At 37.8% G+C, this 18,092-nt stretch overlaps 1 protein-coding gene across 1 annotated transcript; it reads right to left on the bottom strand.

The window, feature by feature from the left end:
- Positions 1-3,856: 3,856 nt before the first annotated feature.
- Positions 3,857-17,699, bottom strand: ACTR3 (ARP3 actin related protein 3 homolog). Its single transcript, XM_017740241.1, has 11 exons — positions 17,604-17,699; positions 13,875-13,999; positions 13,210-13,320; positions 11,662-11,757; positions 11,017-11,124; positions 8,768-8,911; positions 7,869-8,042; positions 7,401-7,493; positions 6,825-6,950; positions 5,166-5,249; positions 3,857-4,761 (listed from the first exon to the last, which is right to left on the bottom strand). Exons 3-11 carry the CDS (start codon positions 13,279-13,281, stop codon positions 4,666-4,668), a joined length of 993 nt encoding a protein of 330 aa, XP_017595730.1. The 5' UTR covers positions 13,282-13,320; positions 13,875-13,999; positions 17,604-17,699; the 3' UTR covers positions 3,857-4,665.
- Positions 17,700-18,092: the final 393 nt, after the last annotated feature.

The following is an 18,092-nucleotide window of genomic DNA, read 5'->3' as shown; positions in this document are numbered from 1 at the left end:
TGATGTGACTACAAGGCACCAGCCTTTCCAGGAAGGTTTGCCATCAGATGCTTTCAGTGAGCTGCTTTTTTCCAGGCAGGTTGTGCTAAAGGGTTTTCCAGGCCGCAGCCACGCAGGATTTCTTGTGGGAAAGTGCCATCCTGTGGCGATGTGTGAAAGAAACCCTGGCTGCATATTCCTGCCAGGCACAGCCTCAGACAACTGAAACGTGGAACGTGCTGCAGTAAGGCCACTTGCCCCCTCCCACCCCCACGGTGCTTCAGCTGCAAATCTGCATTACAACAGATCCGTGCATGTTCCTGATTTTCTGGCTTCTTTGGGAGTTTTACCAGTTGCTTCATATTTGCTATTTATTATTGTTTGAGGCACAACTTTTGGTATTTTTCACCACTAACATGGTCTGGCTAAAACAGAGTTCAGAAGTTGGAGAAAATAAAACCAACCCACAACTAAACAGCACCTTGCCAAATGGAGGCTTTGGGGGTTTCATCTCAGAGCAGTCACTGCAGACAGACCCTTGCCATGCTTTTGGCATCAGGCCCAGCCTTGGGCTCTGCAACAAGGGAGGGATAGGGAGAGCCAAGCAGGACCAGGAAGAAAATTTTCCATACAGCTGAGTAGCCAGGGCATGTAGCTGGGAAGGAGAGATGTATTTAAACCCCTTCTCCAGCTAATGTGCATTTATAAAAAAAAAAATTGGAACTACTCTAAGATGCTAAAAGAGATTTGTCCTGGGTGTTCATAGAGCAGTTCAGCTTCTGGGCTTCTACGAAGCAGAAATAGTTTCTTCTGTGCTGGTCTGTCTTTCAAACAAAACATCTTTCTTGACCTTTTAATTCATGACAATAAGAAAAGAACCCAAGCACTTTTCTCAGCTGTAGCAGTGTTACAATCAAGCACTACACCTCCAGCTCCTATAAACTAAAATTGCTGCTGTACTCTCTGGGCCTCCCTCCAGCAGTAAGTGCATTTACACTAAAAACAACTTTGGGGGGAGAAAAAAAACTACAGCCACTCTGTATGCTACAGCCCAAACACTTGGGGGGCATCACTTCTCATGGAGGTGAGGGACACCTGCAGCCAACACAGGTCAGGCTGGGCCTTTGCTTTGGCAACCCAGATTTTGATAAAATTGTTGAAATAGACATCTGCAGCATCCATATGGGAGCTGGGATCTCTGTGCCATTTAAAATAGGTAACTAAAAGGCTTGTATCAGAACAGGGGCCTGGCACTTGGAGCTGGTTATTCCACCACTTTGCTCCTGTGGGGGAAATAAAAAAATAAACAAAACAACAAACCCGCAACTAAGTGATGCTAACAACGTATTTCTCCTAACTTTACTGCCACAGGAGTTTTTGTCCTACACAGGAACACCAGAGTTACCAGGCAGGGAGGTTGCACAGCACTACCCCACAGCTGGCAGTAGCAGCCCAGCCCAGCAGTCGCCTCCAGACAGCTTTTCAAGCAGTAACTCATTCATCCCAACAATATCTAGCCTTTGGTACAAACATTTGCACAAAATGAAGAGATGAGCCTAAACTGACTTGGCAGAGACCTTTGATTTATTCCAAGTTCAGCTGCATGAAAATATCAGCTTTTAAGCCAATTAAACCTGGAGTCCTACCTCATCTACTGAAATAAAACCAAACTCCTGGAGAAGAGGAAAGTGACCCAAGTTCAGGCAGACTGGAACTGTTTAGGGCTCTTTGCAATTTTCTATGCAAAAGCAGCAGTGCTCCAGCTCATCCTGCAGGCAGCAGGACAGTAGAAGTGTAAGTCTCCTTTATAGAATCCTAAAATCAGTAAGTTGGAAAAGGCTGCCTCATCTTTCAGCAGATGGGGAGAGCTGCTCCCGTGTCTTTGAGATTTCATTCTTGAAGAATGCCCAGCCTTCCTGGACTCCTCTGCCCTTCAGCATTGCCCTGCTAAGGGATTCTGTCAGCCAGTCACAGGACAGACACAAAGCTACTCCTAGATATCAGTCCCATTAAATCCTCCTACATAGGTGTAAAATTGCTTTTTTCCTGTAACCTCCCCAGTAACAAGCCTTTGGAGAAGAAAAATATAATCTCCTTATATGTGTTGTTTTTTTTTTTTAAACACTTGCCTCTGCAATTAACCTTTTGGATGCTTTAAGCCCAACCCAACACAGAACAAGGGGAGATCCAAGGGTCAAGATTGCAGAGGGAGTTTCTGGAAATGCCTCTGTTTCACATTGTGCAATGTGTGCTCTACACAATCTCTGGGATGACCTACCCAGAGGCTGCTCAGCCCCTCCACCACTCACCAGCAGCAGATCAGATTTGGATCTGGTGTTACAGGTGTAGAACACTGATGTGAGCCATTTCCAGCCAGTCATTCCCACTGTACAAGGCTGATTTTAGTATTATGTCTGGTGTGTTTAAATATTGATGACTCTCCATGCACTCCAAGTCATTAATAGGAGCTATTCATACTTTTTTTTAGCTCTTTTAACATACCCCAAATCAGCTGTGGCTGGGTCCGTTTCTAAAGTAAGCCAAAAGATGGAGGGAAAAAAAAAAAAAAAAAAAAAAAAAGAGAAGAAAACAAACAACAAAAAACTCCCACTTACTTCATTAGATCACAGCTACCAAAAAAAAAAAAAAAACAAAAAAAAACCCCAATGGTTGTGTAAGGTTGCTATCCCTCCCCTTCTACACAAATGACAAATAGAAGCTTAAAGCAGCTTCCCTGGAGCCTCAGGAAGATGAACACAGAATTTGTGCAACACTTGAGATCTCCCCACAGCTGTGTGTGACAGGAAGAGGAATTCACTCCTTTTCTTTGCACTTGCTCACTGTTAGTTATCTATGTGTCAGAAATTTGAGTTTTTCAAGTGAATTTTAAAGACTCTTCTTTTCTAGAGAGGAAAAAAACTCTTGCCTTAGCTTCAGGCCATTGCAGTGTTTTAAAAAAATCCTGTCACTAGAGTATGATACTGTTGCAGAACCAGGACTGCTGGAAAAGCACAATTCAAATTAACTTTTTTATTTAATGTGTATTTGCCTATTGGTCTTTCTTACCACAGGAATCAGTGTACAGTTATGACTCAAACAGTGACTTACAAAAAAACTACAAAACTGTATCAGTGATAGGGAAGATGTTACTAATAGAGTTTTGTAATGAAATTGTTCAACAATTTCCTGTTTGCACCATTTTCTGTTTGATTCCAGCATGTAAACGTTTTACAATGCTTGCTTTAAAAACACTTTCCCACATTTATCCTTGTTTTGGAGTTACATTTACCAAGTTTTGAAGCTCTGGCAATTGATAAGCTTCTCTGATAAAAATCTGAGGCATCTTTGCAACTCAGAAGAAACCAGATCTCCCTCTTGTGGTCTTCTGTGCAAACAGCCTCAACTCCACCATGGGCTCAGAAGCGCCTAAGGAAAAGTTTTCTCCCATCAACTATCAACAGAAATTGTAAGCAATTCCAATCACTACATAAAGTGCTCTTCCTAGAAAGAATGAGAAAGAGATTGTTTTCACTTTATTTTTATCTATATGGTATTTTCTTGCAGAAAAACCACAGAGATTGAAAACGCAGTGCTGACTCCTGAATAGCACCACCTGCAAGAAAGTGGGGGGAAAAAAGTTACAGAACAAAGTAGATGAACAAACCCAACAGTGGAGGAGCTGTCAGGCTTCTCTAGGTAAGTGCTATCTAGCTGAACACACAAACTGCACCTCTAAAATGCTCACACTTGAGTTACACAAAGCAAATTACATCTCTACCTCACAGACCAACCTCACTCCTCAAAAGCCACAGCAGATATGTAGGGACCCATGCTCAAAACTTCCCATGTCATGAGATTAACAAGTCTGACACCAACATAAAAAGAAATTTTGTGCCTTTATTGGAATGGTGTTAGGCTTTAAATACACCAAATTTTAATAACCTGATTATTTGGTTTAATTAGAAATGACACTACAGAACTGCAATACTGGTCCAACAGTCTTGTCTTTACTTTTTTTTTTTTTTAAAGCAAGAGATAGTATGAAAATGCACCAAGTAATCAGAAAGCACTAGCAGGCATTGGTTAATCCAAGATAGTAGCTTCTTAGTTCCAAAAGCACTCGCATTGTATGGAACCCAGGATTTAGACTGGTCATGATTTGCAAGAGCTAGTTGCATGACTCATGACTTTTTTTTCTTTTAATTTACTTTCAAGTTGGTCACTGGTAAATTTTTTTCCTCAAATATTACAGTTTCTTTTATTCATATTTTTCCTCAAAGTATAAAAAAGTATGAAATATAAACAAGCTCCTGTATTGCACCCATGAAGGGGTACAATGGAAGCATTAGAGAGCTGACTATCTACACACCATCAAATCCCATCAAATCTTGGATAATTCATTAATATACAAAATATCAGGGCACAGAAAGAACTAAAATCCACTTTTTTGTTTTGTTACGCACAGGTTCAAATAATCAATCTAAAGAAAAAACGTGATCATTTTGGCTTTCCACTACATCCGTATGTTGAGACACTTATTAAAATGATCCTGCTTAATTGTGTTTGGTCTTTTCCTTATTGTCAAGTCATGTTTGTTATCTTAATACCAGCCATCAGACAAACAAGTAATCAGAAAGACTCTTCCTCCTCCCCACTTCCCCATCCCCGACCCCTGCAGGGTCAGCTTTAAGACATGACTCCAAACACAGGGTTGTGACGACAGATGCTAGGGCCAATCTCTTCATAATCTTTTTTGGTATGGCATACTTGGTAGAATTCAGGCTGTAAAGGGAAGGAAAAGAACATTAGTGTATGGTATAGACACCTTATTTTAACAATAGCAACTTTTATGTAGCCAGTGGGGAAAAAACAAAGATAGCACAGAAATCCTAAAATTAACTTACATCACACATGGCTAAACACCAATGCAAAGAATATATTCTGCCACAAAACTAAAATGCACTATTTAACAACTCACACAAAGCTTTAATTCAGCTTTCATTTGCTCTTCCAAGTCTTCACAGTCTAATGCAAAAAACTTCAGGGCAGGCAGGAAGGGTCTATTTACTACCTGAGGTCTATCAGAAATTCCCCAACCACATTCAATATACAACGAAGGGGTGATGAGAGCTCCAAAGGCACAGTCAGAATGGCTCAAACATGCTCAGCTTTACAGCTAAACTTACTGTGGAAGCCAGCATTGATCCTCCAAACCAGACTGCATATCTCTGCATATGGTGTGTAATGACTTGGACATCAATGGGCTTCGGCTGCAGAAAGGAGGAGAGAAAAGGAACACATTAAAAGTCACTTCTGCTGGTAAAAACTAGACCTAGTTTTAAAGGAGTGTATATACCAAGCTTACTTTTCATAAATTAGTATTTTCTTAGATGCTGTGTATGTAAATTTACAATTACAGCATCAGACTTTCCCTTGTACGGTGAAGAGTAAGAAACGGCTCCTGCTTATAGAGCAACAGTTACCTGCTTTATCAGGCATAAAGAGGTACTTGCATTCACACCCATTTTTTTCACATTATGTTCTGATTAATTTATTGATGGACTATTTATTTATGCAGTTATAAGCATTGATCCATACTACCCAGACCTTTCAGAAAAAACACACTTTAGGAGGTTAATTTTTAAGTTTCACATAATTGCTCTAAAAAAGCATCAGTTGCAGATTAAAAGTTTATCCAGGATCAATAGAATCAGTCATGCTTTTCTCAACTACAGCACTCATTCCAGTCAGCCACAACCTTCATTCCTTGTGTTAATCAAAACTAGCAGTGTATGTAACAGTTTCAGAATTTAATTTGTTTCAGCCCAACTCGCTGAAATTTGAAACAGCATCTAAAAATGTTCTGTAACACATTTGCAAAATTCCAGCCAGTGATTCTTTACCATGCCCAGCACTTTGAAGAAAAGAAGAATCACATCCAATTTCCTTACTCAGACTCTGCTTCCTTACTAAGTGGTAAAAGTCTACTAAAGAAAACAGAGACTAAATGATGTTTCTTGAGCCAGAGAACTGTGTATGACTGAAATTTCAGAGTTGCCTACCATGGCATATTATAAAGCACTGCTGGGGCTTTAAAGGATTGTTTGAGCTCACCTAGCTAGATTGCTACTAAAAAATAAATGAGGAAAATCACTTCAATTTTGCTTTAAAAGGAAAAAAACACTTTATTTTTCCTCTGCTGCTCTTTTATTTATGTAGAGACAACAGAAGAATGCAACAGTTAGGTCAGAAGTCTGAAGTGGAAAAAACACAAATTAAGGATCATGCAGTTTAGTAAAAAAACAAAGTCCCTTGTAGGATAAGATAATATGATGTAAGATAATTGAGGAGGGAAGGGACCACATCACGTCTCTGGTTTGGCCTCCTGCTCACAGCAGGGTCAGCTATGAAGTCAGAGGAAGGTATTCAGGGTTTTATCCAGCTGAACCTTAAAATCAATAATCTCCCCACATATGTAATGAGGTGCTATCAGGAGTCCCAAAGCCTTCCCCCTTCTCTAATCAAGGCTCACTCATTCCTCACAGGACACATGCTCCTGACCCTCCTGGTGGCTCAACAATGAGCTTGATTCATCTCTTATCTTTAAGCTCAAAAGACCAAGCACAATGAATTGTAACCGATCAATAAACACCAAGCACAAAGACAGCTGGAGTGGCCAACTGCTGGTATGTGATCAGTGTAAAGGATGAATCTCTGAAAAGCCTCTATAGGAACTTCAAATAAGATAAAGACATTTCAACAAAGACCACGATCATTGCAAGATGTTATTTGTACATTTTCCAGGTAACAGAGGCTTGTTAACTGCATGAGCTGCACAAACCAACCTTCAGTCTGCCACCACTAAGTTCTTCACTAAGTTTCAGTCTGGCATCAACAGTCCTTTTCAAGTCTCGCTGTAAACGGCGACCGAAGTCCCTGAACATGGTTGAGCCTCCAGAGAGGACAATATTCTGTTTTGAACAACAAAATTGGTTAACCACATCTGAAAATGAAGGTCTCCAGTTTCCTGCAGTTCCTAAATTTTAAATATCTAAACACAGTTTTTAAAGCTGCAGTTAGCAGGTATGCCTTTACTGTAAGATTTAAAATATCTAACACAAATATGACACAACATGAATTCACAAAGAGTTTGTCATTAAAATTGGCTGTGCTTTAAAATCTACTTATGTCTTATTACATCTCACCACTTTCACTCAGTTTTTCATTTCCCTAATGAAAAAACACATTCTGAAAACATCTACGTGAACAACAAAGCCTTCTGCATATTGGATTCATTTCTAGAAAAATGGTTAATTTTGCTCATTTGGTTTTGGTTTTTAAGAGTTTCAAATATGTACTTTGATAAAAATCACAATTCTTCTAAAACCAGTATATATAAAAAAGACATTCTAGCTACTGACCTTATATAGAGGACGTCTAACATCAATGGGACAATTCTGAATAACTTCATCTACTACTTCTGAGATTGGTTGTGTAAAGTCAGGATTAGCAAACTGCAATCAAGGATAAAATCAAGACAAGTCAATGTGGAGGACCATGTATTGCAAAGGAAAAGTGGTAAAGAGGAAACAAGGTAAGAACCATTCTATAATTCTAGAGATGGCATGAAAACTAACAATGCAAACAGCTGGCAAATATTTTTGCTGCCATTTATAAGTACTTCATGTATCAACCAGAATTTTTATAAAAATTAGTAGCAATCAAGAATCAAATCATGCTGGCTTGCAACAATAGCTGGTATCTATTTATAAATAAGGAGAAATGTAAGTCAGGATAACCACTTCCTTACAATTTTGCAAATAGGATTTCTCTGCTCTCATCTAAAATGCATCTAAAACAGGAAGTACAGACAATTCAAATCAACTTACCTCAGGATGGAAGAAAATCTCTGGCCCCAGGAATCTCTCATAACCAACATCAATGGTAAATTCTTTCTTTGAGATAGCATTAATTCCAGTATATTGTTTAATCCACTTTGTACCATCTGTGTCATACTTGTTAAATTCTTTTACTAAGTCAGGGCAAACATAACTAAAGCGCTCCTGAAAATTGAATGGATACAGTTAGAACCATCCAAAGTATAGAAATTTCAAAAAGTGTAGTAATTTAAACTTTTAAGAGTAAGTATTAAACTGGCAGATAAAGAATAGGCCTCAAAACAGCTGAACTGACATTTACTGTACACAGGTAGATAATGGCTCTGCTACTACAGATCATTTCTGTGCAGCACTGAAAGCTCTTGCTGAGCTAAATTACTTTTCTTCTGCTTTTCCTCTAAACTTTGATGATTGTGAGAAATTAATTCTGAAGTACATTGAAGAACTGCCAGAGAAACAAAATTTAAGTGTACTTTGGACTGAATGTCTTTCAGAATAGCTTTGTTCTCTAATGTGTACTACAAAAAAGAACACATTAATATTCAGAAAGAATATAGAGCAATTACAGCTCTTTATATGACACATTCAACCAATAGTTCTTCCTACAGAACACTACAATAATAACAGGACAATAACAACAACAATAATGATAATGGAGGGGAAGAGAAAGGGGAGACAACAGGTGAAGAGTGAAGTTCCAGGCCAGACTGAGTATAACCCAACTGTAAACCTTGGGTTTAAGCTACTTCATATTATTATATTATTTAGACATTTTTATATTACTTAGAGCACCATTAGTCAGAGTACAATTATTTTCAGATATTGTCGCACTTTAAAACCATATATCAAGTTGTGATACAAAATCTTCACATCTGCAACATTCACATTACCTTCACTGCTTTAGCTGTTTCCAAGGATTGTTCAGGAGGAATTCCTACTTCTCTCTCCCTCAGCAACTGCTGAATGAAGTACGTGATATCTCTCCCAGCAATTGGAATGTGTTTGATACAGCTGCCAATCACATATCCTTCAGCCTGTAAACAAAATTAATGGGCACAAAGATACTGATAAGAACCACTTTCAACAAAGCTCAGGGGGGAGAGAGAAAGACATGGAGTCTAAACTCCTATCCACTACCTCTGATTCTGAGGCTGAAGCCCTTTAAGACTGGCTCATTTAATTACCACAAATCCAATTCTTCACAGTATAGCCTTACTTTACTTTGCATTGGTTCATAATTCTTACAAGGTTAGAAGGAACAGAAAGGTCACTAGTACATAAGGCAGACAAATCACTATACTCACTATTCCTTGGCCTTTATTTTCTCTTCAAAATGAGGTTACTCTTACCAAAAAGGTCAAGGAACCTTGTTTCATGAAATATTATTTTAGAATAACTGATGTGGCCCTGCAGTCACAGCCACTGACGTAAGACGTTACAATTCCACATGAACCAAAATTAATTTTCTGAAAGCAGGGAGAAAATGCATCATTTCAGCACATGAATTGAGACTGCTTAGAACATCAGACTTGCCCATCCTCACCCATCAACCTACCCTTGCAAGTCACACTCATCCTGGGGACCAGTATCAATGCATTAAAAATATCTGGTCTAAACAAAGAAACCAAGTGTGCAAGGTTGGCCTTCCACCCTACCAGACCTGCTAAATCCAAACAGAATCCAGATATCACACTCATAAAATGCTTAAATTTTCCTATATTCACACATCTTACATTCATACAAAAATGTCTTACTAACATGAAAATAATGTCATAAAAAAAATCTACCGCTATTGTTAACTTCACTACTGAAATAAGCATTTGTTAATTCCTTTTTATCTGTTTTATTATAGAAGTGGTGGAACATTGTTGACAATTTGTTCAACATGTTTAAAAATTTCAGAAATCAAATAAATGGCATTCTGCAAAAGAGGTGAATGCGTCAAATGATATAGAATACCTACTCTTATTTCAATTTAAAAAAAACCATACCCACAAATCAGGAAAAGTTCCACTTTTTTAAACAGCAATTTGCACTACTAAGTACAATTTAAAAGTTTACCTATAGAAGGTCTGAGGTGTCAGTTGTTCCCTAAGTCTTATTAAAAGTATGTTATCTCAGATGAACAGTCTGAACAAAGATTTAGCCACTATATTCCACCAAAATTAGTAAGAAATTGCTACATGGCAGTGTACATTTGACCACCACCAATGTTACTGTTTTTAAAAAAATGTTACTGTGGCATGATAAAGCTTTGTATAGATTTTTGTCTTAAAAACTGTAATCTAACTTCATTTTGAAAATACAAATGTATCTGGTACACAGACATGAATTTAACTCCCCCAGGAAATATAGGCAGAGAAAACTGTTCTCAGCCACTTGAAATGAAGAACACTATTAAATATTCCAATTACAAAATTTTGAATATGTAGCTTTCTGAAAGGAAATCCATACCTGCAGTAAAACCAATAATTTGACATTAAAGAAACTGCAGCCCTAAGTGCTCATTATTTAATAAAACATCACACAATCATCCAAGTTTTTGCTTTAGCAACCTGATGTATTGGAACAGATATTCAACACTAACCAACCTCGGGGCTGTTTTTTTCCAGTCAAGCAGTTTGGGGTTTTTTTCTGCTATATAAACCTCCCTGCTTGTATGGCTGAAGCACTACTAAACACTGGGAACAGATGGAGAAAAACTCTCAAAAACACTACATCTGCTCTCAAATACTTCGTATTATTTCTACTTTTTATATAAATGGACTGAGCTAAATGAAAATGAAAAGTCAAACTTTTTCTACTGACTACTGTAAAGAGCCTATTCACTCTTACCAACAAACCAAATTGGAAATGTGCTAAAGGAATTTTGCCCATCACTTAGCATGGCCTTGGCAACTCACCTTTTAAGGTAACTGACTAAAAGACAATTAGCCCTGCCAAGCTCAGGGTTACAGAAGTTCTTCAAGACTTCTGCACTACAAAATGAGCCAAACTCACACCCACAGCCCTGGGAATTATCTGAAGTTTTTGAAGACTCCTATCTCTACTTCAGTCTGTGTAGGTGTACACTTCAGAGAACTCAGAGGACAAATTGTTCTCCACTGAAGGTGTTTGTGCAGCTTTGAGGCACACTTACCACAGGAATAACGTGAGTGACACCATCTCCACTGTCTATAACTGTACCAGTCAGCGTTCGCTCTCCTACTTGTCTCGACGTCCAAGATGCAGCTAAGGCAAGGACAGCCTTGGGAAAAGCCACACACCAAAATCAAATACTAGTAAAACAGCTGCATTGCAGACCCCACTTTCCACCAGCCCTCCCAAGGACACTCAGACTGACACCCCCATAGTAATTTACAGCATGGAAACTGATTTAATAATATTACATATGTCTACACAACAGCTTAAAAAAAAGAGGCTGCACAAATGTAACTTTTGACTCTTGCCTGACATTTTTTTCAGCCATGCTCAAACATCATTTTTTGTTACTTCATACTGAAAGGGATGCAGTTCTTGGATTAATACAATTACTATGATGTGGTGTGGTCTTTTAATTTACTTCTGATGCAACAGATATTATACTTTACTGCTCAGAAGCCTTCTATGGAGGTAACAGAGGAACAGTATCCAGTGACTACCCACTGAAACAGGCAGTGCTGGAACTGCCAACCAGAAGGACCTAAAATATTCCAAACATCCCTTACACAACTTTTCACAGTGAAACTAGTTTTAGCCCAAGGAGAAATAGTGCAGCTGTGACTTTCAACAGCTGTGCCCTTACCTGAACAGCAATATATAGCCCTGGAACGTTGAAAGACTCAAACATGATTTCAGCAGTATATTCTCTATTTTCTGGAGTATTTAATGGAGGCTCAGTCTGTGAGACAAAAAAAACCAAATCCCATGAGTTTTACTTACATTGAAACTGAACATTTGACTTTAAAAAAAAAATGAACAACTACCAAATCCTAAGTTTTGGAAGATGAGTCATTCAACAACAATAGCATGTAAAAATAGTAATGTACAAAGGGTACTTTTAAGAATTTATGCAAATTGCATTAAAAGAAAAAAACAGAAGTGCAATAAAAACTACAGTAGTTACTGCTTAAGCATTTACACGGAAGTCCCCCTTTGTGGGTTGGTTAGCTCATTACAACTTTTGATTTCACTTGAAAGAATCAAGGACTATCAAAATATGTCAAAGGATGCAGTTTAGCACATTTAAAGAATGACATTTTTCAGATTTCTCAGTGAAAAGAGCCGCTTTCCTTCAGAAGGCAGCCACTCTAACACAAGATATGCTCAGCTGTAGGAATGTACTCAAGTGAGAGAAGCTGAACAACATAAAACATACCATAATAGTGTGCTATAGCTTTCATTGAACAATCAAACATACTCAAGGCTCTACTCTGAAGGAGCATTTTGGATAGTACTACAGAATATCTGAGAGGAAAAAAAATATCACTTTTCCATTGCAGCAACTGGGTAACAGGAGGGGATAAAGAGGAGGGAGTCAGACTCTTCACAAAGGTGTTGGAACAAGGGGCCAGGGACACAAACTGCAATGTGGGAAATCCTAAGCAGGTATTGAGGGGGGGGAAAAGGTAACGTAAAGGGGGTCAAATATTGGAAAATGGGACCAGGGTTGTTATGGCATCTTGATCCTTGGAGATATTCACAGATTGTATGGACACAGCCTTGAGCAACTGGACCTAATTACTGCTTCAAAGATGAAGGCATTTGAACAGGTATGGCCAACACCTCTCATTCCAAACTTGGATCTATAAATATCACACTAAACCAAATTGCCTATTTCAATGGCCTTAAATAAAATACTAAGGAATAGCAAATGCTTCAGAATAACATTGAGCTTAATTTAGATCTAATCAGCCCAAGTATGACAATCAACCCTTCCAGTTTCACAGAAAATAAAAGACAGACATTTACTCTCTAGATACTTCATCCAGATGGCAGTACTGTAAAAACAAAATAATTGCAATTATGTAAAGTCAAAACACAAGTATTTTTTTTGTCTTAAACATATAAACTTGAGATTATTGAATTCAGTGGAGAAGTAAAAGAAAAAGGTCATGAATCAGACAATTTGGAGGGAAATGAGAAGAGAACAGAAAAATGTTTGCTGTTCAGACACAATAACATTTTTAGAAAATTAAAGAACCTGGATGGCTTAAGGCAAGTCAAGAAAGCTGCAGGCAATTTATTTACTTTAGTTTTCAAAAGATGCATATTTATATTTAAGAATTTACATAAATCAGCACATTGTTATTCATCATACAGAATTTCTTAAGCAGGGCATAAATTTACCTACCAAAAGAAAATAATGGTCCTCAGGTTCTGCCCTTAGATACTTAAAGATTACTTGCTCCATAAACCTCTCCATCAAGTCCCAGTCTTCAACTATACCATGGCGGATAGGCCACTGTTGGAGAAAAACATCAAATTATAATTGGAAAGAAAAGGAAAAAAAAAGAAACAAAAAACCCCAAAACCAAACAAAAAATCTGCTTTCAGCTGCAGTAAAAGTATATGATCTACACAGGCAAGAAACCCTGCTTTAAGCCTCCCCTATTCCCATGTGACACCTATTCAAAATTCTGATTCCAACCATGAGTAGCAGAGACAACACATTGCATTTTTCTCAGTACAGCAGATTGGTGGCACTGGGATAAACCAGAAGTTCCCCCAGCCCAGTGCCCCACTCTGATGCTGCTGACAGAAGTTGCCAAGGAACAAGAGAATGTGGCATTTCTGCTTCACACCCTCCCAGCCTCACTTATGAGGAAATATATATTCACAGTGCTTTGCAAATTCCCACAGGCTCCCCAAGGTCAACAAAACTAATACCAAAGCTTATTTTAGAAAGAATAAATAAGATTTAAGTTACCCAAAAAGCATTCTTAATATTATATTTACTGTACACGTGATGCTTGCTAAACAGTATTGAACAATTATTTTTTAAATTTCTCTTAATACCTTGGTTGCATAAGTTGGTTTTTCTATTGCTTCGTCCCCAATAAAGAAGTCTAAATCATCCACACCTTTCAAAACCCTCCTTTGTGCTTGATCGACCACTTTTGCTGACTCTTTGATAGCAATACCTTCAACAGAGAACACAAACATTATTGTAGGTCACATATCCTGCACTGAAAAAAGCAAACCTACACTGATAAAAGATAATACTGTAATCACAGTCATCCTTTGTTTCAAGCATAACTCAGAAAAGCTACACAGAACAACAGATAATTTGACTTCCAGTCACGGGTAAGCATGGTAAGGACTTAAAAAGTTAACGCAGTAACGGGCTTAAATACAAATTTAATTGTTAGACACTCAACATGCAATCAGGAAAATAAAATATAAAAAGAATCACTAAAATAAGATATCCCTACAGAGCTCAGATTTTATTCAACAAATGAGCTAATTTTCCACACACTCCAATAGTAACAATAACAATTTTTATTATTAGTGCTATTCTTTTAAAAAGAATCACTCCCCAGGTACCAGCACTACAGCACCAGCAATATCTGCTGTATTTTTTCAAATCTTAAACACAATCCTTCACCCAGATGAGGAAATTCATATGTACAAGCAGCATTAATATCAGCCTCGACTGTTCCAAGGTTGTCCTCCAAAAGCTTTTTCAATGGCAGAAATATTTTTACAGTTCTCACCTTCAGCAAGAAGTTATGTTTGCTCACAACTAAGATTAAAAAAAACTTAAGAAAACAGCTGCAGTCTCAAGCCCAGCAGCCAGGGCAGCACAGCTACAGGATCTGGAAATCAGCAGCTTGCTAATGGGTAAAGCACCCTGAGTTCATTGATCCTCCCCATCCTCCTCCCTCCCCTTCCCACACAGAGCAACACAAGCAGAGCCAGAGAAACCAAGAAGTTGAAGATTGTGAAAGACTGAACAGGATGAAACAGAAGTCATTATTCTGAGCTCTTCAGGAAGAAAACTGAATCATACTGCAACTTCTGTAGCTGCTTACAGGAGAGCAGAGAGGAAGCAGAAGGCCGGAGGAAGCCAAATAGGGAGTAGATGGGAAGCAGAAGCTAAAATCACAGGGAAGGAAATGTCGCAAGGCAGGTGCTTGCTGCAAGTCAAGAGAAGAGTCTTGACAAATATTTTCAGGTCATTGTTACAGAGCTTCCACACCTGGGGAAATTTTTTGTGTGTTCTCTTCAAGAACTTTCAGGTAAAATCCATCACTTGCCTCAGGATCACATCAACTTTCAAGCCCAACTAGTTTCACCCTGTTATGAGCCTAAAACAAGATGAGAGCTCTCAAATGTTTTTCTGCCCTCGAGGCCAGCTTGTTCAGCCCTGCGTTTGAAAGGCAGAAATTAGGAGCAGACAACCTGAATCAAGAATCATATCCTGAAAATACAAACAAGAAAATAAATCTTGCTGAAACCTCAGCTGCAGTGCCTGAGGATGGGCAGCACTCCAGCAGTACCCAGAGCAGTTGCCTTTGGTTTGCTTGGCACAAGAATTAAGAGCTTTTAGGGGAAAAAAAAAAAAAAAAAAAAAAAAAAGAAGAACATCCTTGCATTGAAGCAATTTTTGTGCTGAAACACTATTCAAGCCAGTTTTTTCTTTTAGAAGTAAAGCAAAGGCCAACAGCTATCACAGATTAACTGAAATAATGAAAAACCAAGGGAACTACTGGGTAATGGAAAGAAGGTGACTCTCATTTTAACATACAGCAGGAAAAACCTGATTAAGTGAATAAAAATCAAGCAAAATTAATGATCTAAAATCTAAAAGGCAGCCAGGGAAGAAAGCAGTGAACCCAAGCCTCATCAAAAAATTGGCCCAATATATTCTCATTTACTTCACTTTTCATGCAAGCATTTATCATCTCTACAGAAGCATATTCAGAATTAAATCAAGAACACATCATAAGGAGATAAAAATTTGTTAAGAGCAGTAGTGAATAAGATAAGCTGCAAGTGAACAAGGCACAAGGAATGCTGCTCAGACCTGTTTAACAGCAAACATTAATTTTAGAGAATCAACCTGATAAAATGCAGCTGCCACTACTGGAAGTCAAAGGAGAAACCAAACCATTTTTCCACTGGGAATAATATTAAGGAACTTATAGACACCAAAGAGCTTTTTGTAACATTTTACTTTGAAACTAGGTACTGCTGTACTCTATTTTTGTTTCTCTAATGTGGATTAACCCAGTGCTACTTTATTTCATTCGAGGCAGAGGATTAACACAAACTCAGGCAGTTACTGGAATTATCTAGCTTGGATTGCAATACAAATGAGAAAAATGTCTTTTTTATTGAGAAAATTGCAGTCAAGGGCCATTTCAGCTGTAGGAGCATCTACACTGAGCATCCTTTTTTTCAACACCCCACACTATATCAAAAGGCTGTCAAAAAATCTCATTTCCCCTCCTTCTCTTCTACTTTAATAGCATCCCTGTTGGATAAATTTTTCTGCTTAATGATCTGACAAGTCATTCCATTCCCAGTGTTTAAAGTGTCATGATATTTCTTCTTTTTTGGAACAAGAAAGTGATCTTCAAATTAAATAAACCAAATCTAAAGATTCAGAAAAATTATGTATGTAAAGTCTGTTTATCTGAAATTAAATAACCACTTGCCCACTTATAATTTAACAACTGCTATGAAGTTTAAATAGCAATGTAAGGGCTTTTCCAATATTTAGAAACTTTTTATATCTAATGTTAGACTAGCTTTTGTGTGAAAAGCAAAACTGTACTGTTTTACATGACACTGAAGTAAACTTAATGAAGTTAATTTGAAAAACCAAGTAATTAAGAAATATCTATCTGAAGCCAAAACAGAAGATACAGAAAGGATTCTCTTAATGCATTCCTTGTTCTCATACAAGTGACTTAGCCTCACCTTTCCACAAAAATTACTTTCTGAAGTATGTTTCTTAGAAATATTAACACTATTAACAGAGCCTGAACTACCAAGTTCTATTTTACAGTCACTGTGCTGAAGCAGTATTAGCTCCAGCTCTCTTCCTGTTGTATTTGCAAGGAAAACTGGGTGTGCTAATTATTCCTTTTCACCAGGATGTAATCCGTGATTACTTTGGCACAGATGAACAATGACGAACTGCCAAGTGGTGAATGAGGTCAAAAGGTGAAGCATTTCTAAAGGAAGCTGAGTGAGTTCCACTCTCTGGATTAGGAATGTATCTCTTCAAGTGGGAGAAAGAGTTCAGAAGACAGGGAGCAAATAAATAAGCTATTCTACATGGGGGAAAAAACTGACATTTTTTCTTGTTGTATTTGCAAAGCACAGTAAGTTAACATAGCTGTAATACTGACAACTACCAGGCAAATAGAACATTTTAAACCCTAGAGATATTAAACCATACAGTTTTATTTCTCTTTTCCTATTATAGTCAACTCAGAGTTTTACCAGAAAAATCACTAAACGGCAAAGAACCTCCAAAAAAGTAAATGTAGCCATGCTACTGGATTTTTACATTATTTCAATGTCCAACAAATTAGCCTAAATATTACTATCTTTTTGTAATGAATGTATCTTTCTAAACTGAGTATCCGTAGCAAAACAGAAAAGCCACATTATTACTCTGTGTCACCTCTCAGAGGTCAAGTCACTCTTTTTAATGTGTTTTTTTTTTTACATGCCATGTTACAGAAACTCCAAGAGTAACTTCAGCATTGATACACACTAACAAATACTTACATGAAGGGATAATGAACTGTGGTTCAGTATTACCCGCATATCCAAGTTTTGTATACCTGTTGAGGCAAAAAAAAAAAAAAAAAATCAGTTGTAATATTTAATACCACAAATAACAAAGACACCTCCCCTTTTTAATGAACAGACCACTCGTCACATATAACAAGGACACCACACTGACTTTTCTTTAAAGATGAACAAACTAAAAAGGACTAAGGCAAACTAAGAATTGCTCTCTTTTAAAGTGTAAGACAATGCTTCCTGCCACAGATCAAGAATCACTGCTAACTTCTACTCTAATAGCATTTTACTACGGAACACGAAGTACGTCATTCAATCTATCAATATTTAGGAGTATAACTTTGTCAGAGCAGTTCTTCCCTGCTCAGCAGGTAGCATTTCTATAGAAATATTTTCATGTAATTAATGTTAGTGGTAGAAGTGTTTTTGCAATTCCTAACTGTAGGGGGGAAAAGCTGCCCTGCCTATGGA

Source organism: Corvus brachyrhynchos, unplaced genomic scaffold, assembly GCF_000691975.1.
Source record: "Corvus brachyrhynchos isolate BGI_N302 unplaced genomic scaffold, ASM69197v1 scaffold126, whole genome shotgun sequence".
Classification (NCBI taxonomy): domain Eukaryota; kingdom Metazoa; phylum Chordata; class Aves; order Passeriformes; family Corvidae; genus Corvus; species Corvus brachyrhynchos.
This window is presented reverse-complemented; position numbering and strand designations above follow the sequence as displayed.

Bases quoted from the DNA above. Each gene is read 5' to 3' on its own strand.
- ACTR3 (XM_017740241.1), bottom strand. From the start codon at position 13,281: ATGGAGAGGTTTATGGAGCAAGTAATCTTTAAGTATCTAAGGGCAGAA. The intron at 8,912-11,016 runs GTAAGTGTGCCT...TTTTGTTTACAG, and splicing joins TCACTCACGTTATTCCTGTG to GCTGAAGGATATGTGATTGG. The intron at 5,250-6,824 runs GTTGGTTTGTGC...TCCTTTCTGCAG, and splicing joins TTAGTGGTGGCAGACTGAAG to CCGAAGCCCATTGATGTCCA.